This window comes from Phasianus colchicus, chromosome Z (assembly GCF_987193195.1).
Source record: "Phasianus colchicus chromosome Z, bPhaCol1.hap1.1, whole genome shotgun sequence".
NCBI classification, from domain to species: Eukaryota; Metazoa; Chordata; class Aves; order Galliformes; family Phasianidae; genus Phasianus; species Phasianus colchicus.
The window spans coordinates 52041124-52058189 of record NC_143476.1 but is presented as its reverse complement, the minus strand read 5'-3'; the positions used below and the strand labels follow the sequence as shown (position 1 = coordinate 52058189).

The 17066-nt window shown below is 42.6% G+C and overlaps 1 protein-coding gene across 2 annotated transcripts; it reads left to right on the top strand.

Moving 5' to 3' along the window:
* Positions 1-3702: 3702 nt before the first annotated feature.
* Positions 3703-12545, top strand: IDNK (IDNK gluconokinase). 2 transcript variants are annotated; one of them, XM_090130789.1, is made up of 5 exons: positions 3703-3861; positions 4673-4703; positions 5095-5181; positions 7000-7043; positions 11512-12545. In XM_090130789.1, exons 3-5 carry the CDS (start codon positions 5152-5154, stop codon positions 11855-11857), a joined length of 420 nt encoding a protein of 139 aa, XP_089986915.1. In that variant the 5' UTR covers positions 3703-3861; positions 4673-4703; positions 5095-5151; the 3' UTR covers positions 11858-12545. The 2 variants fall into 2 exon arrangements, with proteins under 2 accessions (XP_089986915.1, XP_031458261.1); XM_031602401.2 differs by lacking the exon at positions 3703-3861 and adding an exon at positions 4203-4372.
* The last annotated feature ends 4521 nt before the right edge of the window (positions 12546-17066 follow it).

Here is a 17066-nt window from a genome sequence, read left to right as displayed (position 1 = left end):
TAGCTTTCTAAGATTCTTGACTCTTTGCTCTTTACCACTATATCTTAATTTCACCTGGTAAATAAAACATTGTAAGATACTTACGTTCCATTGTCTCCCATTTTGATTATGTAAACGTACTTCAGAATTCATGAAACCAGACAGCTTATTTGTATAACTACATCAAAGCTTCAGAATCAGGTTAAATATTCTGCCAATGTGGGAGATAAGAATTTTAAATAGTAGGGAGAAAGCACCTGTGCCAACTATGGCAAATGCTCTTCAATTGAACTATATCATCAGAATAAAATTCCAGAGATATACATATGTGAATAAACAACAAAGATTAAAATGAAGCTCCTCCGTGTTATTAAATAAAGAAAAGCTGAAAAAGAGTACCTCTTGCCTGAAACTAAGCTGGACTGGAAGGAAAATTCTCATTCACCTTAACTAAAGGATTCACGTACCCCAGCAAAGGTTCCTATAACTTGTTTAAACACATCTCAAACTAGACACTGAAGCATACATAGTATGATTTTGTTAGGACAACCTTTTGGCTGAGTTTTATCCAGTCAGCTGTCCAGAAAGTTATTAACATGAATTACATTTGCACAAATGAAGTCAACCACATCTGAAGCAAATCTGAATGTAATCATCTTCTTGCTTCTCACATTACCTCTAGACTCCTGTGTTTGTACAGTTTGATTAGTTTTCTCCCTCTCTGTTTTCCCACAGCGTCTGCACAGTGCACTGCTGCTCACACAGCCCTGAGAATGCATTCCCATGGTAGTTTAGTCCAGGTTTAAGTAAAAGAGAACTCCACGGAAGACTTTCTGCAAATACACTGATGCAAAAAAACAGCTGCCATATGACATCACTTCAGCTTGGCATGGGGCTTCTTACAAGATGTAAAGTTATGCACTATAAGAAAAAGCTGTCTGAGGAACTCGTTCTTCTGTTTTGTAGCAATAAAACCAGGCAAAGTTGTGATAATTTATTACAAAACCAGTTCTGCATGGTAGGTGGAGTAGGCAGTAAAAAAAATCTCAAATATTGTTGTGACAGGAGACTTAATATTTTAATTCCAGGAGTGGGAACAACAGTTGCGGTAGTGACTCCAGTGTTAATATGACCACAGGTATTTTCAAGTTTGTTCTCTGCTGTATCCCAAGAATTCTCATTTTAAAGAAACATTTCCCTCTGCTTCATGATTAATCAGCCAATAAATTGAAAAGATGCCAGGAAAATTCAATTACTTTAGCACAATCATACCGCTATTAAAGCATAATTTGTATTCAGTCATTGGACACCTTAAAGTAATCATCGTAGTCTGTCAGTAATTTGAGGACTGGCTGTTTGGGCGATAGTCTAATAACTTGGAAGACTCAGATCATTGTTGAGAAAGTCTTAATAGGTATGTGAAATCTCAGTTGAATTCACAGAGACAGATAGCAGGGGAAAAAAAAAGGAAAAAAGACATCCATCTTTCACAACACTTCCGACGTAATCCATAAAGGAAAAAAAAATCATGCTGACTGAGATGCTTAATGTAATTTCAGACTTTCTTTTGCAGCTCAATTCATAAAAAGTCCCATTATCTGTTCTGGTTTCAGAAACTGGGATTGACTCAGTCATCCCAATTTTGGAGAAAGGCTTCTATTTGAGAAACTGTTGATATAAAGTGCTTAACTGGTAGAAATTTAGTAATTTTACTCCTTCAAAGGAGGAACTAATATAAAAGCGTAGTAAAGAAGATTATACATATCATTAAGAATCATCCCTGCTATTAGATCTCTAGGGTTTGTTTTACTTTTGCATATTCAGGGTATTCATTCCACAACCACTTAGGCAGCCCTTACACATAGGAAAAAGAAAGGGGAGAAAAAGAGGAGAAGGAAGGGAAGGGAAGGGAAGGGAAGGGAAGGGAAGGGAAGGGAAGGGAAGGGAAGGGGAGGGGAGGGGAGGGGAGGGGAGGGGAGGGGAGGGGAGGGGAGGGGAGGGGAGGGGAGGGGAGGGGAGGGGAGGGGAGGGGAGGGGAGGGGAGGGGAGGGGAGGGGAGGGGAGGGGAGGGGAGGGGAGGGGAGGGGAGGGGAGGGGAGGGGAGGGGAGGGGAGGGGAGGGGAGGGGAGGGGAGGGGAGGGGAGGGGAGGGGAGGGGAGGGGAGGGGAGGGGAGGGGAGGGGAGGGGAGGGGAGGGGAGGGGAGGGGAGGGGAGGGGAGGGGAGGGGAGGGGAGGGGAGGGGAGGGGAGGGGAGGGGAGGGGAGGGGAGGGGAGGGGAGGGGAGGGGAGGGGAGGGGAGGGGAGGGGAGGGGAGGGGAGGGGAGGGGGAAAGGAATGGGAAAGGAAAGGAAATGGGAACAGAAAAGAATGGAATGGAAAGGAAAAATATATAATGAAAACATGAAAATATTTTCCTTTAAACTCAATTCTCACAACCATTTCAATAAACCAATTTTGTAATTGCAATGTCTATTAAATTATTTGTCGTAAACTAAAGAAAAATAAGGCCATTTCTATCAATGTGTATGAGAGAAACCAGAAAGGGAATTTTGGAACAGAAGTGTTAAATGTAATCAGATAGATCAATATCGTTAATTATATTGTATCACTAACCTTGTTCATTTAAGACCTCTTTCGTTATATCAAACCACAATTTCTCATGCAGAGGCATGAGATATGTGCCAAATAACAATGACTGTAAGAGTAACATTCAGAACTAGCACTCTTGTGGAACAGTTTAGTACGTGTAATGTAACATACTTACCATCTACTATCTATTGTTGGTGACTGTGGCCTCTCAGAGGTCAGCAGCTGGTTCATACAGTTGTAGTGGAGCATTCACTATGACACAATTACCCTTGGTGTCCAAGCACTGTTGCAGTTTTTCCTGGATACCCCTTTCCTCTCCCTCCGCCTTAGTGTCAGCTAAGGGGCAGCTATTTTCACCTCCTGCCAGCCATTATACTTTTAGGAATGTGAGATGGCTGAGCTTTTTCTGCTAGCAAATTGTCTACCTCTAGCTAGCACATCTACCTTTCCATAGACTTTGGACTGCAGTTTCCAGATGTTCAGTTGCTAGATGTGCCCACCGAGGATGACCAACCAAAACACATAAAAACCCTCCATGCCCCTGTCCACCAAATGCTTCCACTTTCACACAGCAAAGATACCTGTGCTGGAGGAATTAATGACTGCAGTATCCCTGGCGTTGCACTTGCTGTGATCAAGCACGTGAGTGCGAGCTGTAGGCCTGAGCCACCTCACACCCAGCTGAGTGCCAACCCCTCAGCTTTCTCAACCTAGGCCTCTTAAGTTTTATTCCCTGCAACTCTCACATACTACAGCACTTGCTAAAAAGCAAAAAGAAAAAAGAAGTTGGTCCACTCACCTATTCTTGTCATCTGTATGCTCTGCCTAGACTGCAACATTTTCCACAAAGATGCTGTCAGCAATCGCACAGGGGAGATCTGTTACTCCTAGCTGCTGCTGTACCACACTCCCCATCACAGCACCAACAGCAGACAGCAATCACTTCACCTAGATGTAGATGCGATCAAACCCTAGGAGAGGTGACAATAAAAAGCTGAAGATCAGCCAGATGGGAAAGCGAAGACGATCGTTTTCCTATAGAGACTGCACTGGAAGAAGTGACATTTGAAGTCACGGCCGCACAGCGTGAATTCTCTGGGTTAAACTCAAACCAAACGTCCGCGAGCAACAAGCGCCTCCTCGCCTCGCCGCTCCGGCCGCGCAGCGCTCCAAGCCAGCGCCCAGCCGCCAGGCGGAGCCGCTCCCGCAGCGACGCGGAGCGGGACGGGACGCCCGACGGGGCGGTGGTGCCAGCGCGTGCTGTCGCGAGCCCTTTGAGCACACGGAGCAGAGGTAACCACGGCGCGGGTCAATGGGCTAATGATGATGGAAGGGCAGGAGTCCGTGAGCAAAGGGGAAGCGCTATGTACAAACAGCCGTGCGCGCTCTACCCTCCTGTCAGGCGCTGTTACATAAGCGGGAGCACTAAGTGCCGTGCGCTTCCTAGGGAACTGTGAGCGCGGCGCTGGGAACTCCGGGCAGCAGCGCCCGGCCCGCCTGCAGAGCCGCACGGCGGGGGAGGGCTGCCGGCGGGACGCCTCCGTGCCGCTCGGCCCCGGGACGGAGCCCCGCCCGCGGACATGCGGCAGAACGCCCGCGGCCCCGCAGCCCGAGCTGAGCGACCCGGCCAACCGGCCGCGCTCCGCCCGCAGCCACCTCCGTGCCCGCCTCCCCGCCGCAGATAGGGGGCGGGCCGGGCCGAGAGGCGGAGGCGGCGGAGAGGAGGGCCGCGCGGAACGGGCGGGGCTGCGGCGGGGCTCGCCATGGTGCTGGTGGTGGTCATGGGCGTGAGCGGCTCCGGGAAGTAGGTACCGGGCGGCGGGGCGAGGGTCTGGGGTGCGACCCGCGTGGCGCTGGCGGCACGGCGCGGCCGCGGACTCGGCCAGGCACAGCCAGCCCCCGTAGCCGGCCTCAGCCTCCGCACCGCGGCACGAGTGGCGAAGGGAAGCGCTCTGGTTTGGTTCTTCGAAGCGTGGGCTGGTAGTCACGCCCGCTTTTGTTTTACGGCTGTAAATAAGGATTGTCTCCCTAGATGGGTGTAGTTCTGGGAGTCAGCTGTCTCTCGGAGGTGCTGGAATAACGAGCTCCTTGTGCTTCTTTGCAGAACCACGGTTGGGTCACGTTTGGCAGCAAAGGTACGGCTGCATTCTGTTCTTCTACCGATGTCACTACTTCTTAGCTTCTCGCTCTGTCTGGCAGCCCGCAGCTCTTGGGCAACTGGTACTTAATCGTGCCACAAAAGTGGCAGCTTCACGGTTGAAGCCGGTTTGGGCAGTGCTGGGCAGCTATTGCCAACGCAACGTTGTCTTGAAGGAACAGCCATTATGTGTCAACCATTGCTGTTGTTGTGTCGAGCTCGTAGCTGTCTCTGCATTAATGGTGATTCATGCTGAGGTGTAAGAGGCCTCTAGATTTTAGGTGTCTTGATTAATTCTGGGATCCTTAATAGGATCTATCACTATTCTGATTTGGCTGAATGCTTCTTTTTTCTTTCTTTCTTTCTTTCTTCTTTTTTTTTTTTCTTAGCTGGGGTGGAAATTCTTTGATGCAGATGACTATCATTCTCCAGAGAATAAAAAGAAGATGGCAGCAGGAATGCCACTAAATGATGAGGTAATTTCTATGAATTCTGAAAGAGTAGACTACTTTTTCTTTGCAGCCTCTGGCAAATCATATTACAAAAAAAATTGTGTTTCATATATAAACATAGGTTGATTGTCTAGACCTGTAGCTTATGAGAATCACAGCACTGCAGAGGTCAAAAGGGTCCTCTGGAGATCATCCAGTCCAAGCCTCTGCTGAAGCAGGCACCCTACAATAGGTTGCACAGGAAACTGTCCTGATGGGTTTTGAATAAGTACAGAGAAGAAGAGTCCACAGCATCGCTGGGCAGCCAATTCCAGAGCTCCATCACCCTCACTGTCTAAAAGTAAATTTTCATGTTCTGATGGAACTTCCTGTGCCTGTTGCCCCTTGTCCTGTCACCGGGCACCGCTGAAAAGAGCCTGGCCTCATCCATTTGACTGCATATTAGCTATTTATAAGCACTGATAAGATCCTCCTTTAGTCTTCTCCTCTCCAGGCTGAACAGTCTCAGGTCTCTCAGCTTTTTCTCGTAACAGAATAAGGGAGATGCTGCAGACATCATCTCATCATCATCTCCGCTGGGCTCTCTCTTTCTTGAATTGAGGAGGCCAGACTCAACACAGTACTCCAGAGGGGCTTCACCAGGGCAGAGTAGGGTGGGAGGATCATCTCCCTCACCCTGCTGGCCATGCTTTTCTTTGGGTGCCCCAGGGAGCTGTTCCTCTACGTCAATGCATGGAACTTTAGATTACATGTTTTCTGCCTTGAGTTAAGTATATGAAGACACACAGAGGTCTTTGTGTTTCTCTATTGAAATAATCACTTTCAGTTACTGCAGTGGTTACTCTGTACTTTTTTTTTTTTTTTTTTATGTGCTCTTGCTTAAAATTAGTTTTAAGAACTTTTCCCAGAAGATCTCTAGCAATATAAGGCTGAATGTGGAAGTTCTTTAACACATCCAAGTATGTATTAAAAACTTTCATCTGTCTGGAAGTTCACCAAAGCCATTGTCATGTAAAACAGAACTGCATAATTGAATGATCAGCGTTACTGGTGTGTGGTGCCAAGCGAGTATCTCTTCTGTAACATCAGTGGTGCAGAATTATAAAGGCCTTCTTGAATGGCAGTGGAAAGTGAACCTGCAATTATAACAACAAGAAAATGTTGCATTTATCTATCCATACTTTCATTTCTTGCCCTCATCCAGTAAGAGCTGCACAGAAAGGTGAAATGGGATCAATTGTTTACCACTCAGCTGGTATGACAGAAGTTGCTGAGAGCTTAAGGTTTAAGAAAGATTATATTAAGAAGCCAATCAATCACTCACACTGCCTTTGCCAAACTACTGAGCAAAGGAGTTGCAAAACTGTGGGTATGAGTGCATTTAGTTGTGGTTGCTGTTGGCATAAAAATTATACAGTTATTGCAGATAACTAAATTTAGATCTGTCTTAACACCTTGGAGTAGTCCCTGAAAGCCTCAACCTTTTAGAGAAGGGAAAAGAAATAACCATTCGAGCTATGTAAGCTGCTGTCTGAGAGCAGACTACATTTGAACTGTCTTGTAGTAGCAAGAGAGAATTTATCTGTTCTTTAAAACATTTTACCTCCATAAGATATTTGCAGGTGTATGTAAAATCACAAGTATCCCCCTAAAAATATCATGTTGATAATATGCCTTGCATTTCTTAGGATGCAGGCAGTGGTAGAAATCTATATTAGGAAGGATGACAATGAAAAATGAACTGGCTATACATATTAATGCTAATAAATGCTCCAGATGTTAAAAGTGATTCTTTCAAATGCATTTCACATACAATTTTGAACTAATTTGTTTTGTTTCTAGGACAGGATTCCATGGCTTTGTGCATTGCATGATATTCTGAGGAGGTAAGAGAACCTCTAGATTGAAGGAATTTTGAGTTAAAGGCAAAATAAATAAAAAAACAAGACCAAAAAAAGTTCCAAAACAGAAATGTATGCGGTAATGTAAATACTTTTGCAGCTACTAAAGGCATTCCATTTTCAGTAGTCTAAAGTGCCATAATAATTTCTAAGGGTATGATATTTCCGGAATAATAGTTTTGGGAAAATTGTTGCCAGTAATAGTTTTGTTTTTTTCTCCTCTCTGTGGATCATTTTAAGGATAATAAACCCAACATTATCTACTTAAAAAGGCCATAACACAGAATACAAGGACAATAATAGTAGGATAAAAAAACTGTAGAGATATTTGTATTCAGAGATTTGTCAGGTGATCAGCTTTTTATTAAACTCCAGATTATAGTAATTATATACTTTCTAACCTCAAATAATCCTACCTCCGCTATTCAGAGACAAAGGTAATTCAAAGTTTTCTTGAACTTGAAGGTGAGAATAGTAAAATGTGTAGCTTCAAACTCACCTGGCTTTAACTTAGTACATTTTGCTAAACCCTTATTGCTTTTTAAAAAGGATCAGGGACATGATGGCCCTGTTGTTGTTCTCAATCTTTCCAGTAAAAGACAAACAGTGTAAGAAGGAAGACACTGAAATTGTATTCCCACAATTGGTTGTGGAGCTGGCAATGGTGTTTTGGTTTCGTTGATGATGGAATCTTGTTGGATAATCAGCATCTGGTAGGCAGAGTTGCGTCCAGCTTCTTTAGTGAGGCAAAGCTGTCTTTGCCCGAAGGATGTCTAACCAGGAAATGTGGACTTTAAAGCAGGAATGACAGGGGAGAGAGAGAGTTACCAGCAGTCTTGTGAATAACAGAGAATAAAAAGCAAGCTGGTTTCAATTCAAGCATTTGCATGTAAGCAAGAGACTGTCAGTAGGGAATGATTCTAGAGGAGAAAAAGGAGGGGGGGAAAGCAACAGACCTTTCATGGGAAATGCTAGAGAGCCTCGGAGATGTCTATATTAATGTACAACATGAGACATAAACATGGGAACTGTGTGCAGTTGCGAGACTGTGATCTTGTTGGAATCATGGAGACATCGTGGTGCGTCTCAAATGGTTTGAGTACTGCACTGGAGGAAGGTGAGGCCTGGAAGTCAAAGAGGAGGAGCTGCCCTTTATGTGAGAGAGCAGCTGAATTGCATACAGCCTGGGGTTGGCTGAGGAGCCAGCTGAGAGCTTATAGGTGAGGACTGAAGAGCAAACCAATGTTTTGGCAATGTAGAGGGTGTCTGCTACGGGAACAACACAGCTAGACATAAGCATTGCAGAATGTTCTTGGAGAGCATCAGTGACACTTTCTGACTCAAGTGACAGACATGCCAGCAAGGAGAGATGCTTTGATGGATCTCATACATACAAACAAGGGAGGACTTATTGGAGATGTGAAGCTCAAAGTCAGCCCTAGATGCAATGACCATGAGATGATGGCATTCAGGTTCCTGAGAGAGTAAAACAGGTAAAAAGCAAGAGCACAATCCTGTACTTGAGGAGAGCTTACTTCAAGAATCTGCTTGGAAGCATTCCATGGGATTAAGACACTGAGGAAAGAGGGGCTCAGAAAAACTTGCAGATGTTCATAAATCACCTGTGCCAAGCCCAAGTGCAGTCCTTCCCAGCAAGCACAAAGTTAGCCAGAAATTCTGAGAGGCCTGTGGGTGAACAAGGAGCTCCTGGAAAAACTGAAGCACAATGAGGAAGTATACAGGAGGAGAAAGAAGAGACAAGTAACCTGGGAAGAATATATAAGCACTGTCTAAGGATGCAGAGATACTGTTGGGAAAGACAAAGCCTGTTTGGAGCTGAATTTGGTGAGGAACAACAAAGGTAATCAGGAGGGCTTCTGTTAGTACGTAAGTAGTAAAAGAAAGACCAGGGAAAATATGTCTGATATCAGACTGGGGCAGAGATTGTGGTGACACAGGCTGTACCACAGCCTCCCCCAGTTTAGTCTTTACTAGGAAGACTGATGTACATTTTTTTAAATGAATCCCAGGCTTTTTCCATGGTAGAAGAGGCTCAGATTAGAGAATACTTGAGCAGAGTGGACTTAACAAGTTTACAGGCCCTGACGAAGTGCACCCCTGAACACTAAGGAACCTGGCAGATGTCATTTTGGTGCTACTCTCAGTGATCTTTGAACAATCATGGCAAAAGGGAGAGGTGCTTCATGACTGGAAGAAAGTAAATATTACTATATAATCAAGAAGAGAGCAAAGGGGAAGACGCAGAGAAACTACAGGCTGGTTAGTCTCACTTTGATCTCTAGGAAGATGATGAAACAACTCATTTTGGAAACCATTTCCAGGCTTGTGAAAGAAAAGGAATCAGGAGTAGTTGGTGTGGATTTACAGAGGTGTTGTCGTGCTTGACAAACCTGATAATCTCCTATGATGAAATGACTGGCTTAGTAGATGAGGGGAAAACAGTGGATATTGTCTACCTGAACGTAAGTGAGGTTATTACACTGTTTCACATGGGATCTTCATAGAGAAGATAATGAAGCATGGGCTGGTGAGTTGGACTGAAAATTGTCTGAGAGGCCAGGCTTAGAATTTGGTGATCAGTGGCACAAAGTCTACTTGGATGCCAGTAATTAGAAGTGTACTGCGTGGGTAGAGACTGAATCTGATCTTGTTCAGCATCTTCATATGTGATCTGGGTCAATAGTATACCTGGAGCAAGCTTGCAGTTGACCCAACTGAGATGAGTGGCTGACATGCAAGACTGCCAAGCTGGCATTCAGAGGAATTTACACAATCAGAAGCAGCGAACTGACAGTTCAGCAAGGAGAAGTGTAGTCCTGTGCTTGGAAAATAACTATCCGAGGCACCAAGACATGCTGAGGGCTCCCCAGCTGGAAAGATGCCTGGCAGGAAAGGCCCTGCAGGTCGCAGTGGACAAAAAGCTGAACATTAACAATGAGCTCTTGCTGCTAAGATGTCTAACAATATCCTGAACTGCTTCAGGAGAAGTTTTGCCAGCAGGTGGAGGGAGGCGATCCTTCCCCTCAGTACCGGTGAGGCCACACCTGGAGAACTGTGTCCAGTTCTGGGCTTCCCAGTACAAAATAGAGCTACAGGAGAGAACCCAGCAAAGGGCTGTGAAGATGAAGGGACAGGACTACCTCTCCTACAAGGAAAGGCTGAGAGATGGGATTGTGAAGCGTAGAGATGAGGGGGGGATCTCACCAGGGTGGCTATATATCTGAAGTGGGGACTGCAAAGAAGACAGAGCCAGACTCTTTCAAGTGGTTACCATAAGAGTCCAAGAGGCAGTGGGCATGAACTGAAGCTTGGGAGGTTTTTCCTGAGCATAAGAGGAATTGTAAGGGTGACTGAGCTCTCACAGCAAGCAGACTGCCCATAGGTGGTGGACTCCCTGTCCATGTTCTAAAGCTGCCTGAACATGATGCTTGCTGTAGGTGTTCCTGCTTGAACACAGGATTTTGGACCAGATGACCTCCAGAGACTCTTTGCAATCTCAACCATTTTGTGAAGCTTCAAAGAGTTCTATAGAATGCTCAAATACTGATTTTTGCACTCTGTTTCCTTGGTTTTGTCTTTTTTTTTTCCAGTTATCACCAGTATCAGATATCTTTTTAATTTTTCAATAACCTGGATACTGAATGCATTTTCTGAGTTTCATGTGGCCTAAGTCTGCTAAACTGCTGGCACTCAATCTCTGGGGCAATTTGCTGCCTATCAGAAGCACCTAGGGCCTGAAACATAAAGAGAGGGGGAGATTCAGTCTGACAAGGTGCCTGCTGAAAACCACAGAGATTGGCACTTGGTACAGCTTGTCATGGCTCATTTCACCTGTTTGCACCTTTACTGCAAATGGAAAGGGTGATTATCACAGCCAACAACTGCCCTTAACTTACAGTCCGCTGCCAGTGATTTAATTCCTTCTTGGACCACAGAATCAATTAGGGGTAGATGGAAGGGGAATCACTCTATGTAACATCAGCCACTTATTTTCCAAACTGTATGGAATTTTGCTCATGTAGATCATCTCAAAAGTTATTCTTCCAAAATGTCATAGCTGGCCAACTTCCTCTGAATCTGATCTCCCCCTAACACTCTTCTTGCTCTAACTTTGCACAGTGCCCATTTCTTCCATGTGCACACCAAGTGATCTTGTCTTGTTAGAGCATGGGTTAATTTCCTAAAATTTGTCTAGATTATTATGTTAGATCCACTGTGTTTTGTAACATGCCAGCCCAAAGCCACTGCTTAACTCGAGAAACTTCCCAAAATCAATTCAACAATGTGTTAACTGCACTGTTGCATAGTTGAAGCATAATTGCAGACATGTAGAAGCACATGGCATTGGTTTGGCCTGCCAGTATTCCCAAAGCTGTCCTCTACAAGGGCTTTTCTCTCATGGCAGTGTGTTGTTTGTTCTCCTTTTTGATAGAGAAGAATCATCTGGACAAGATGCAGTTCTGGCCTGTTCAGCATTGAAGAAAATCTATAGACTTATATTAGTCAGAGGAGCATCTGCAATTGGAAACAGTCAGTCAGAGAAACCAGAAGAAAATGCAGCACTGAATATCCTCTTCGTTCATCTGGATGGTCCTACAGACCTCATTGCTCGCCGCCTGGAGAAGAGGAGAGGACATTTCATGCCACTGAAACTACTCCAGTCTCAGTTTGATGCTCTGGAGCCTCCTACAGCGCCAGAAAGGTTTATTACTGTCAGTCTAGAAAAATCTCTTCCTGAAATAGTGCTGGAGATTGAGAAAGCCATTTTTTTCGGGTGAGGCTTTTCCAAAATAAGTTTCTAAATCATACACGCAGAAATTCCCGTAGCAATATCATGTTTATGGAGCGTTATTTTAATTGTTTTTAAGTTAATCAAAGCAGCTATTTTTTTCCCAATATTTAAGTGAATTACAATGTTAAGAACTGGTTTGGTACTCTGGCATTTTTGTCATGGCTCTATAAAAGACATAAAAATTAAGTTTTAAAAAACTGCCAATAATTTTAAAATTCCTCACTATGTGAACATAAAATTTGTGTTAGTATCTAAACACAGCCTGCTTCTGAAAATCCCATCAAGGATCATGCGCAATAATTGAATTTCTTTTCCAATTTTTACTGTCAAACATGGAGACAGGCATATCTAACAAGTGCTTAATTAATTTACAGCTTTGTTAAAAGCTGTGTGTTTATTTTCCTACGAGCATAAAAGACAGGAATACACATAATGAAATTCCATGCCTGACACTGTCGCTGTCTCGCTGACAGATTTTTAATACTCTAATTTCTGTGTTTATGTTCTTGCCAATCTCTGAGCAGCGAGACCTCACCATTTCTTTAATACTTTCACTGAACACCAAGCTGGAAGATACAGAGGGGAAAAAGTGGTGGTGGTAGTGGTGAAGTAACATACAAAATACAACTGTATGAAAAAATTATGGAAATAAATGAAATATCAGGGGCATCATAGTGGCTCTTAAGTAGTGTCTTTCATGTACAAAGTCTATATTTTTATAGAGTATATAATGAGACAAATAGTGAAGTAGTACTGGATGCAAGATTGAATGACTTTTTCTTCTTTTACATATTTTCTCGCTTCCCTTTCTCTTTTCTGGAACACTTCAGTCTCCCACCACAGGCTGTGTCTACTCCAATATATTCTTATGGATATGTTTTCATACAACTACTTTAACACTTAGAAGCAAACAATTTCTAATATTTTCTTTTTTTTTTTTTTTCCTTTTCAGTGGGAATTTCCAAATATAATTACCTAGCTGAACAGAATTAAGATTAGAAGATGTAGGTGTTGTTTTGGTCTGTTTGGATTTCTAAAATAACTCTTTACATCTTGTAACACAGAAGGTACTTTTTTAGCCTAACTTGATGAAAACTCTGCAGGTAATTTCTGTAGGAAAGATTCCACAAGTCAGACCTGATGATAGAGTCATATTCATGTGCTATTGCACATGAATTAGTCTGTGTGTCATGCAAATTTTTAGAAGGATTGATTAATTACAAACGTCATGCTTCAAAGTGCCTTAGGAGTTATTTTTACCTGAACAACTAGTTGAAAACCATTTGCCTTCTCATTTTGTGTTAGTATTCAGTGCTCTGTAGTATATCACTACAAATTCCTGCCCTTAGACCAGTGCTATAAATGAGCACTGTGAGCTCTCAGAGGCGAAGTTACATGCAAGAGACACCTGGGTGCTTTTTATCAGCCTCAGACCAAGTGACCCAGAATCGAAATGTGATTAGACACTATGAAAATCAAAGAAATGGCACCCTCTTGTGGTTCCTCTGCTTTTGACAAAGACTATCTTTGCCTCTTTGCTATATGCCATTTATTACAGATTTATGACCACTTTTTTCCTCCTTCCTCCTTCCCCCCTCCCCCACCAATGCAACAGTAGGTTGAGGACACTACAGTGCATGGGAAAGCAGTTGCATCCTGTTGCAACTGCAGTCATGATTTAGAGTCTCAAATTAAGGAGGAAACTGGTCACTGTTTTCAAGCATGAGTGCTTCAAAAGCTAGACTCCAGTTTTCACACCATGCTCACAGATTAGCTGATACTAACAGCAAATTGTGCTCGACATTTTTACCTGGTGTAGGGAACCTGCTTTGGCAGGGGGGTTGGACTTGATGATCTCTGGAGGTCCCTTCCAACACCTACAATTCTGTGATTCTGTGACATTTACCAGGTCTCTCCGGTGTAAGCGCCTTGGTTTGGAAGTCTGCTTTTTCTGAACAAAGTATGTTTCTTCTTGCAGTTCATACTACTTCAAGTATGGCTATTTCTATCTTCGATAACAGGAGCATTTCCATTCTTTAATCTTTAATGTATTTGCCTTTAACTTAGAAAACAAAATATTTCCACAGTTCAAATGATACTGAAAGGGAAGGATGTTAAGAGAACTATTTAACATGCCAATTATGTCATGAATGACAGTTGTAGTTTCCACTACTGTAGCTCAGTACTTCAGCCTGTTGTGTCCTTAGCAATTCCCACCTACATCTCTGCATTAAAATCAGATACCTCTGTACCCCATTATTCTTGCCTCCACATTAACTAGAAGAAGTTGTCAGCATCTAAATCTAGTTGTATTTAGTGGAGCTAACATTCACAAGAACCTCACATTTCCAAGAAAGGGCAGCAGACAGTCAGCAGCTGAAAGGGAAATGCACCACCTTTTTTCGCAGAAACCTGATCTGAAAGTAATGCCAAGTGCCTGCATTTCTCAGATTTTCAGAACAGGAGGGACTTTTCCCCTTCTTAATTCTATCCCAGAGAGAAACAGATACAGACCAAAAGGGGGGAAAAAAAAAAAAAAAAAAAAAGTAGGATCTGCCCCACTCAACAGCAAAATCAAAAATTAGTAGAAGCCAAGAATCCATTACTTTCAATAGGTTTCTTTCTGCTTTCTTTTCATTTAAAAAAGGACCTTTGTAAGGCTTTTGGGAAACTTCTTTACATTGGCTGTATCTGGCAAATGATTTATTTTTTCCAGCAAATACAAGGTTTCTGTAGTTTGGACCAAACTGTTGTGATAACCAATTTCTTAAACCATCATCACAGTGCTACATATCTGATAGTGCTAAACACATAGTGGTTTGCAGGAGTGGTTGGCTTTTTCCCCAACTACAGGGAAATCCTGCTGGGTTCCTGTAGGCCTGTTCACATGTGAAGGTTGCAGGAATGCAGAAGCTGCTTGAAAAGAACACTGGATCACTGGACTCTCATTTCTCAGTGCTATCTGTGGATCCCAGCTCCACTATTTGAGGATACTGCTTAAGAGATAGTTCTCAACCTGGTAAATAGTGTGCTATCACAGTTTGAAAGACAAGAAAGCATTACTTCTGTTTCATTATATTGTGTGCCTCAGGGCAGAGGGAGGAGGCAACCTATCACCTAAAATGCTATGATGTACACACACGAGCTCCCGTAGTTTTAATGAGGCTGTGCATGTGTGCAGGGGAAGGTCCCAGAACAGTCTCTGTACATAAGTTTTATTTATTTATCTATTATGCAGACAATTCTACATATATATGTACATTTATTATTATAAATAAAATGAATTTAGCAGGTTAGTAGGGATGTTCTATTCAGACTAATTGCAATTTAGCTCCTATTATTTGAATGGAAGCTTTCTGTCCATATTTTTAATTTAATTTAACAAAGGCTGCAAAAAAAATGAGGAGGAAACATCTGGAAATGAAAGTTGCTTTTCCTGTTTCAGCCATGAACATAAGTTCTCCACAGAAGGCATATACAATTCTTTCTTAAGAATGCATGCTATGCACATTACAGTTTGTAACATCCCATGTACCTACTACAAATAAGAAATATGCGCATTTTGCGGTGTTATATTGAAAAAAAGAAAAGTTTTAGATTCCAGTAGGTATCCAATAGGTAGGTCATCTCCAACTGCACAGGGAACTTATTAAACGAACAAATCCAGTCACCTGCCAGCTCAATTCTGAAGTGAGATTGTTCTGCTACTATGTAGACAATAACCCAAAGGAACTGGAAAACCTCCTTTACAAACTTCCCATCTTGCTGTCACATTCCCAGGAATACTCTACCACTGTTGTTTAATTTGAATGTTTTGGAAAGATTTTAATTTTTTAAATGGTATAAGGTAGGTAACATAGGTAACACTTTCACGACTTTCAGCCCTTTTTTCTTTTTGCTTGTTACCATCACCATCCCTAGCAGCAGTGTGATGTCCAGGCACAGCAGTTCATAGTTGCATCAGATCTCATTGGTTCAGTGTGGTAAAAAGGAATAAAGCAGATACACGCGCCCTTTTTTCCCAGTCCAAAAGGCCATTAGAAGACTTCAAGATATTTAAGTGCTCAGTTAGCTGTAAGACTGCCAATGGATGATGGGGAAGGGATTTCTGAAGAATTTTAAGGCAGGACAGGAAGGTGGACAACACATACTGGTGTAGGGGAAGTGAACGGGAATATTGTAACACCATTATACTACCAAGTGTGCTCTTTCGCCTTTGAAGAGGTAATAAAATTCTAAACATTGTTTCACCTACTGCTATTTTGTTTTCTGACAAAAGTAGTTTTCTCCCTATACAGGTGGTCACTGTTCTACAACTACTTACAAGGAAGTTAGTATTGTTACTACTTGGTAGTAAATAATGGCTGTACCTTAGGAAGTGAATTTAATTCAAGGGATCACTGTATTATTTAGATCAAACTTTACCTTTTTTTTTTTTTTTTTTTTTTTCCAATTCCAATAGAATTTCACTTCAAATACAAGGTCTTCGTTTGCAGGGTGCATCTCAAGTACTTGGGAGTGGTGATAGATGTTGTCTCAAGAAAACATCCACACAATTTAGGTTCACTAGTAAAAAAAACATTCTCTTCCCCAGCTCACCCTCACTCTTTCATTTGACAGTAGAGTTTCTGGCTGTTACAGACTGTGTTCTTAGAAGCATGTATCTTATGAATGACCTGGGGTCTCAGTTTTTTTAAGGCAAGGTCCCAGTAAGGCACAGTATAAGGTGAAGTAAAATTACTTAAAGATCCTAACAAAAAGCTATTGCAAAAATAGCTGTTAAAGGGTGGTGATTATTCTATAGAAACTGCTTGGAATTACTTCTCTATCACAGCTTTTTAGTCAAATGCAATGGAAGCTACCCACTGAAGTCACTGTGAAGGTTGGATACCATATGGATTTATTACCACTGGGTTGGGAAATACAAGTTTAATTCCCAAAATAAACATACTTGAAAAGGTTTGGGTCATATAAAGCTCATCTTACCAGTATATTCAATATTAATTGATTTATCTACTACTTAATGATGCTGGATTCACGGGAGTTTAATCTAAAAGCCAAGGCTGGCTAACCAATACATTTTCTCAGTATCACGTGTCAACAGTATTTTGTCTATCTACTTATGGCAAAATAGAAGACAAGACTACTGGACAGCAAACTTCCGTGAGTCGAATAGTGCAGATTCTGCCTATAAA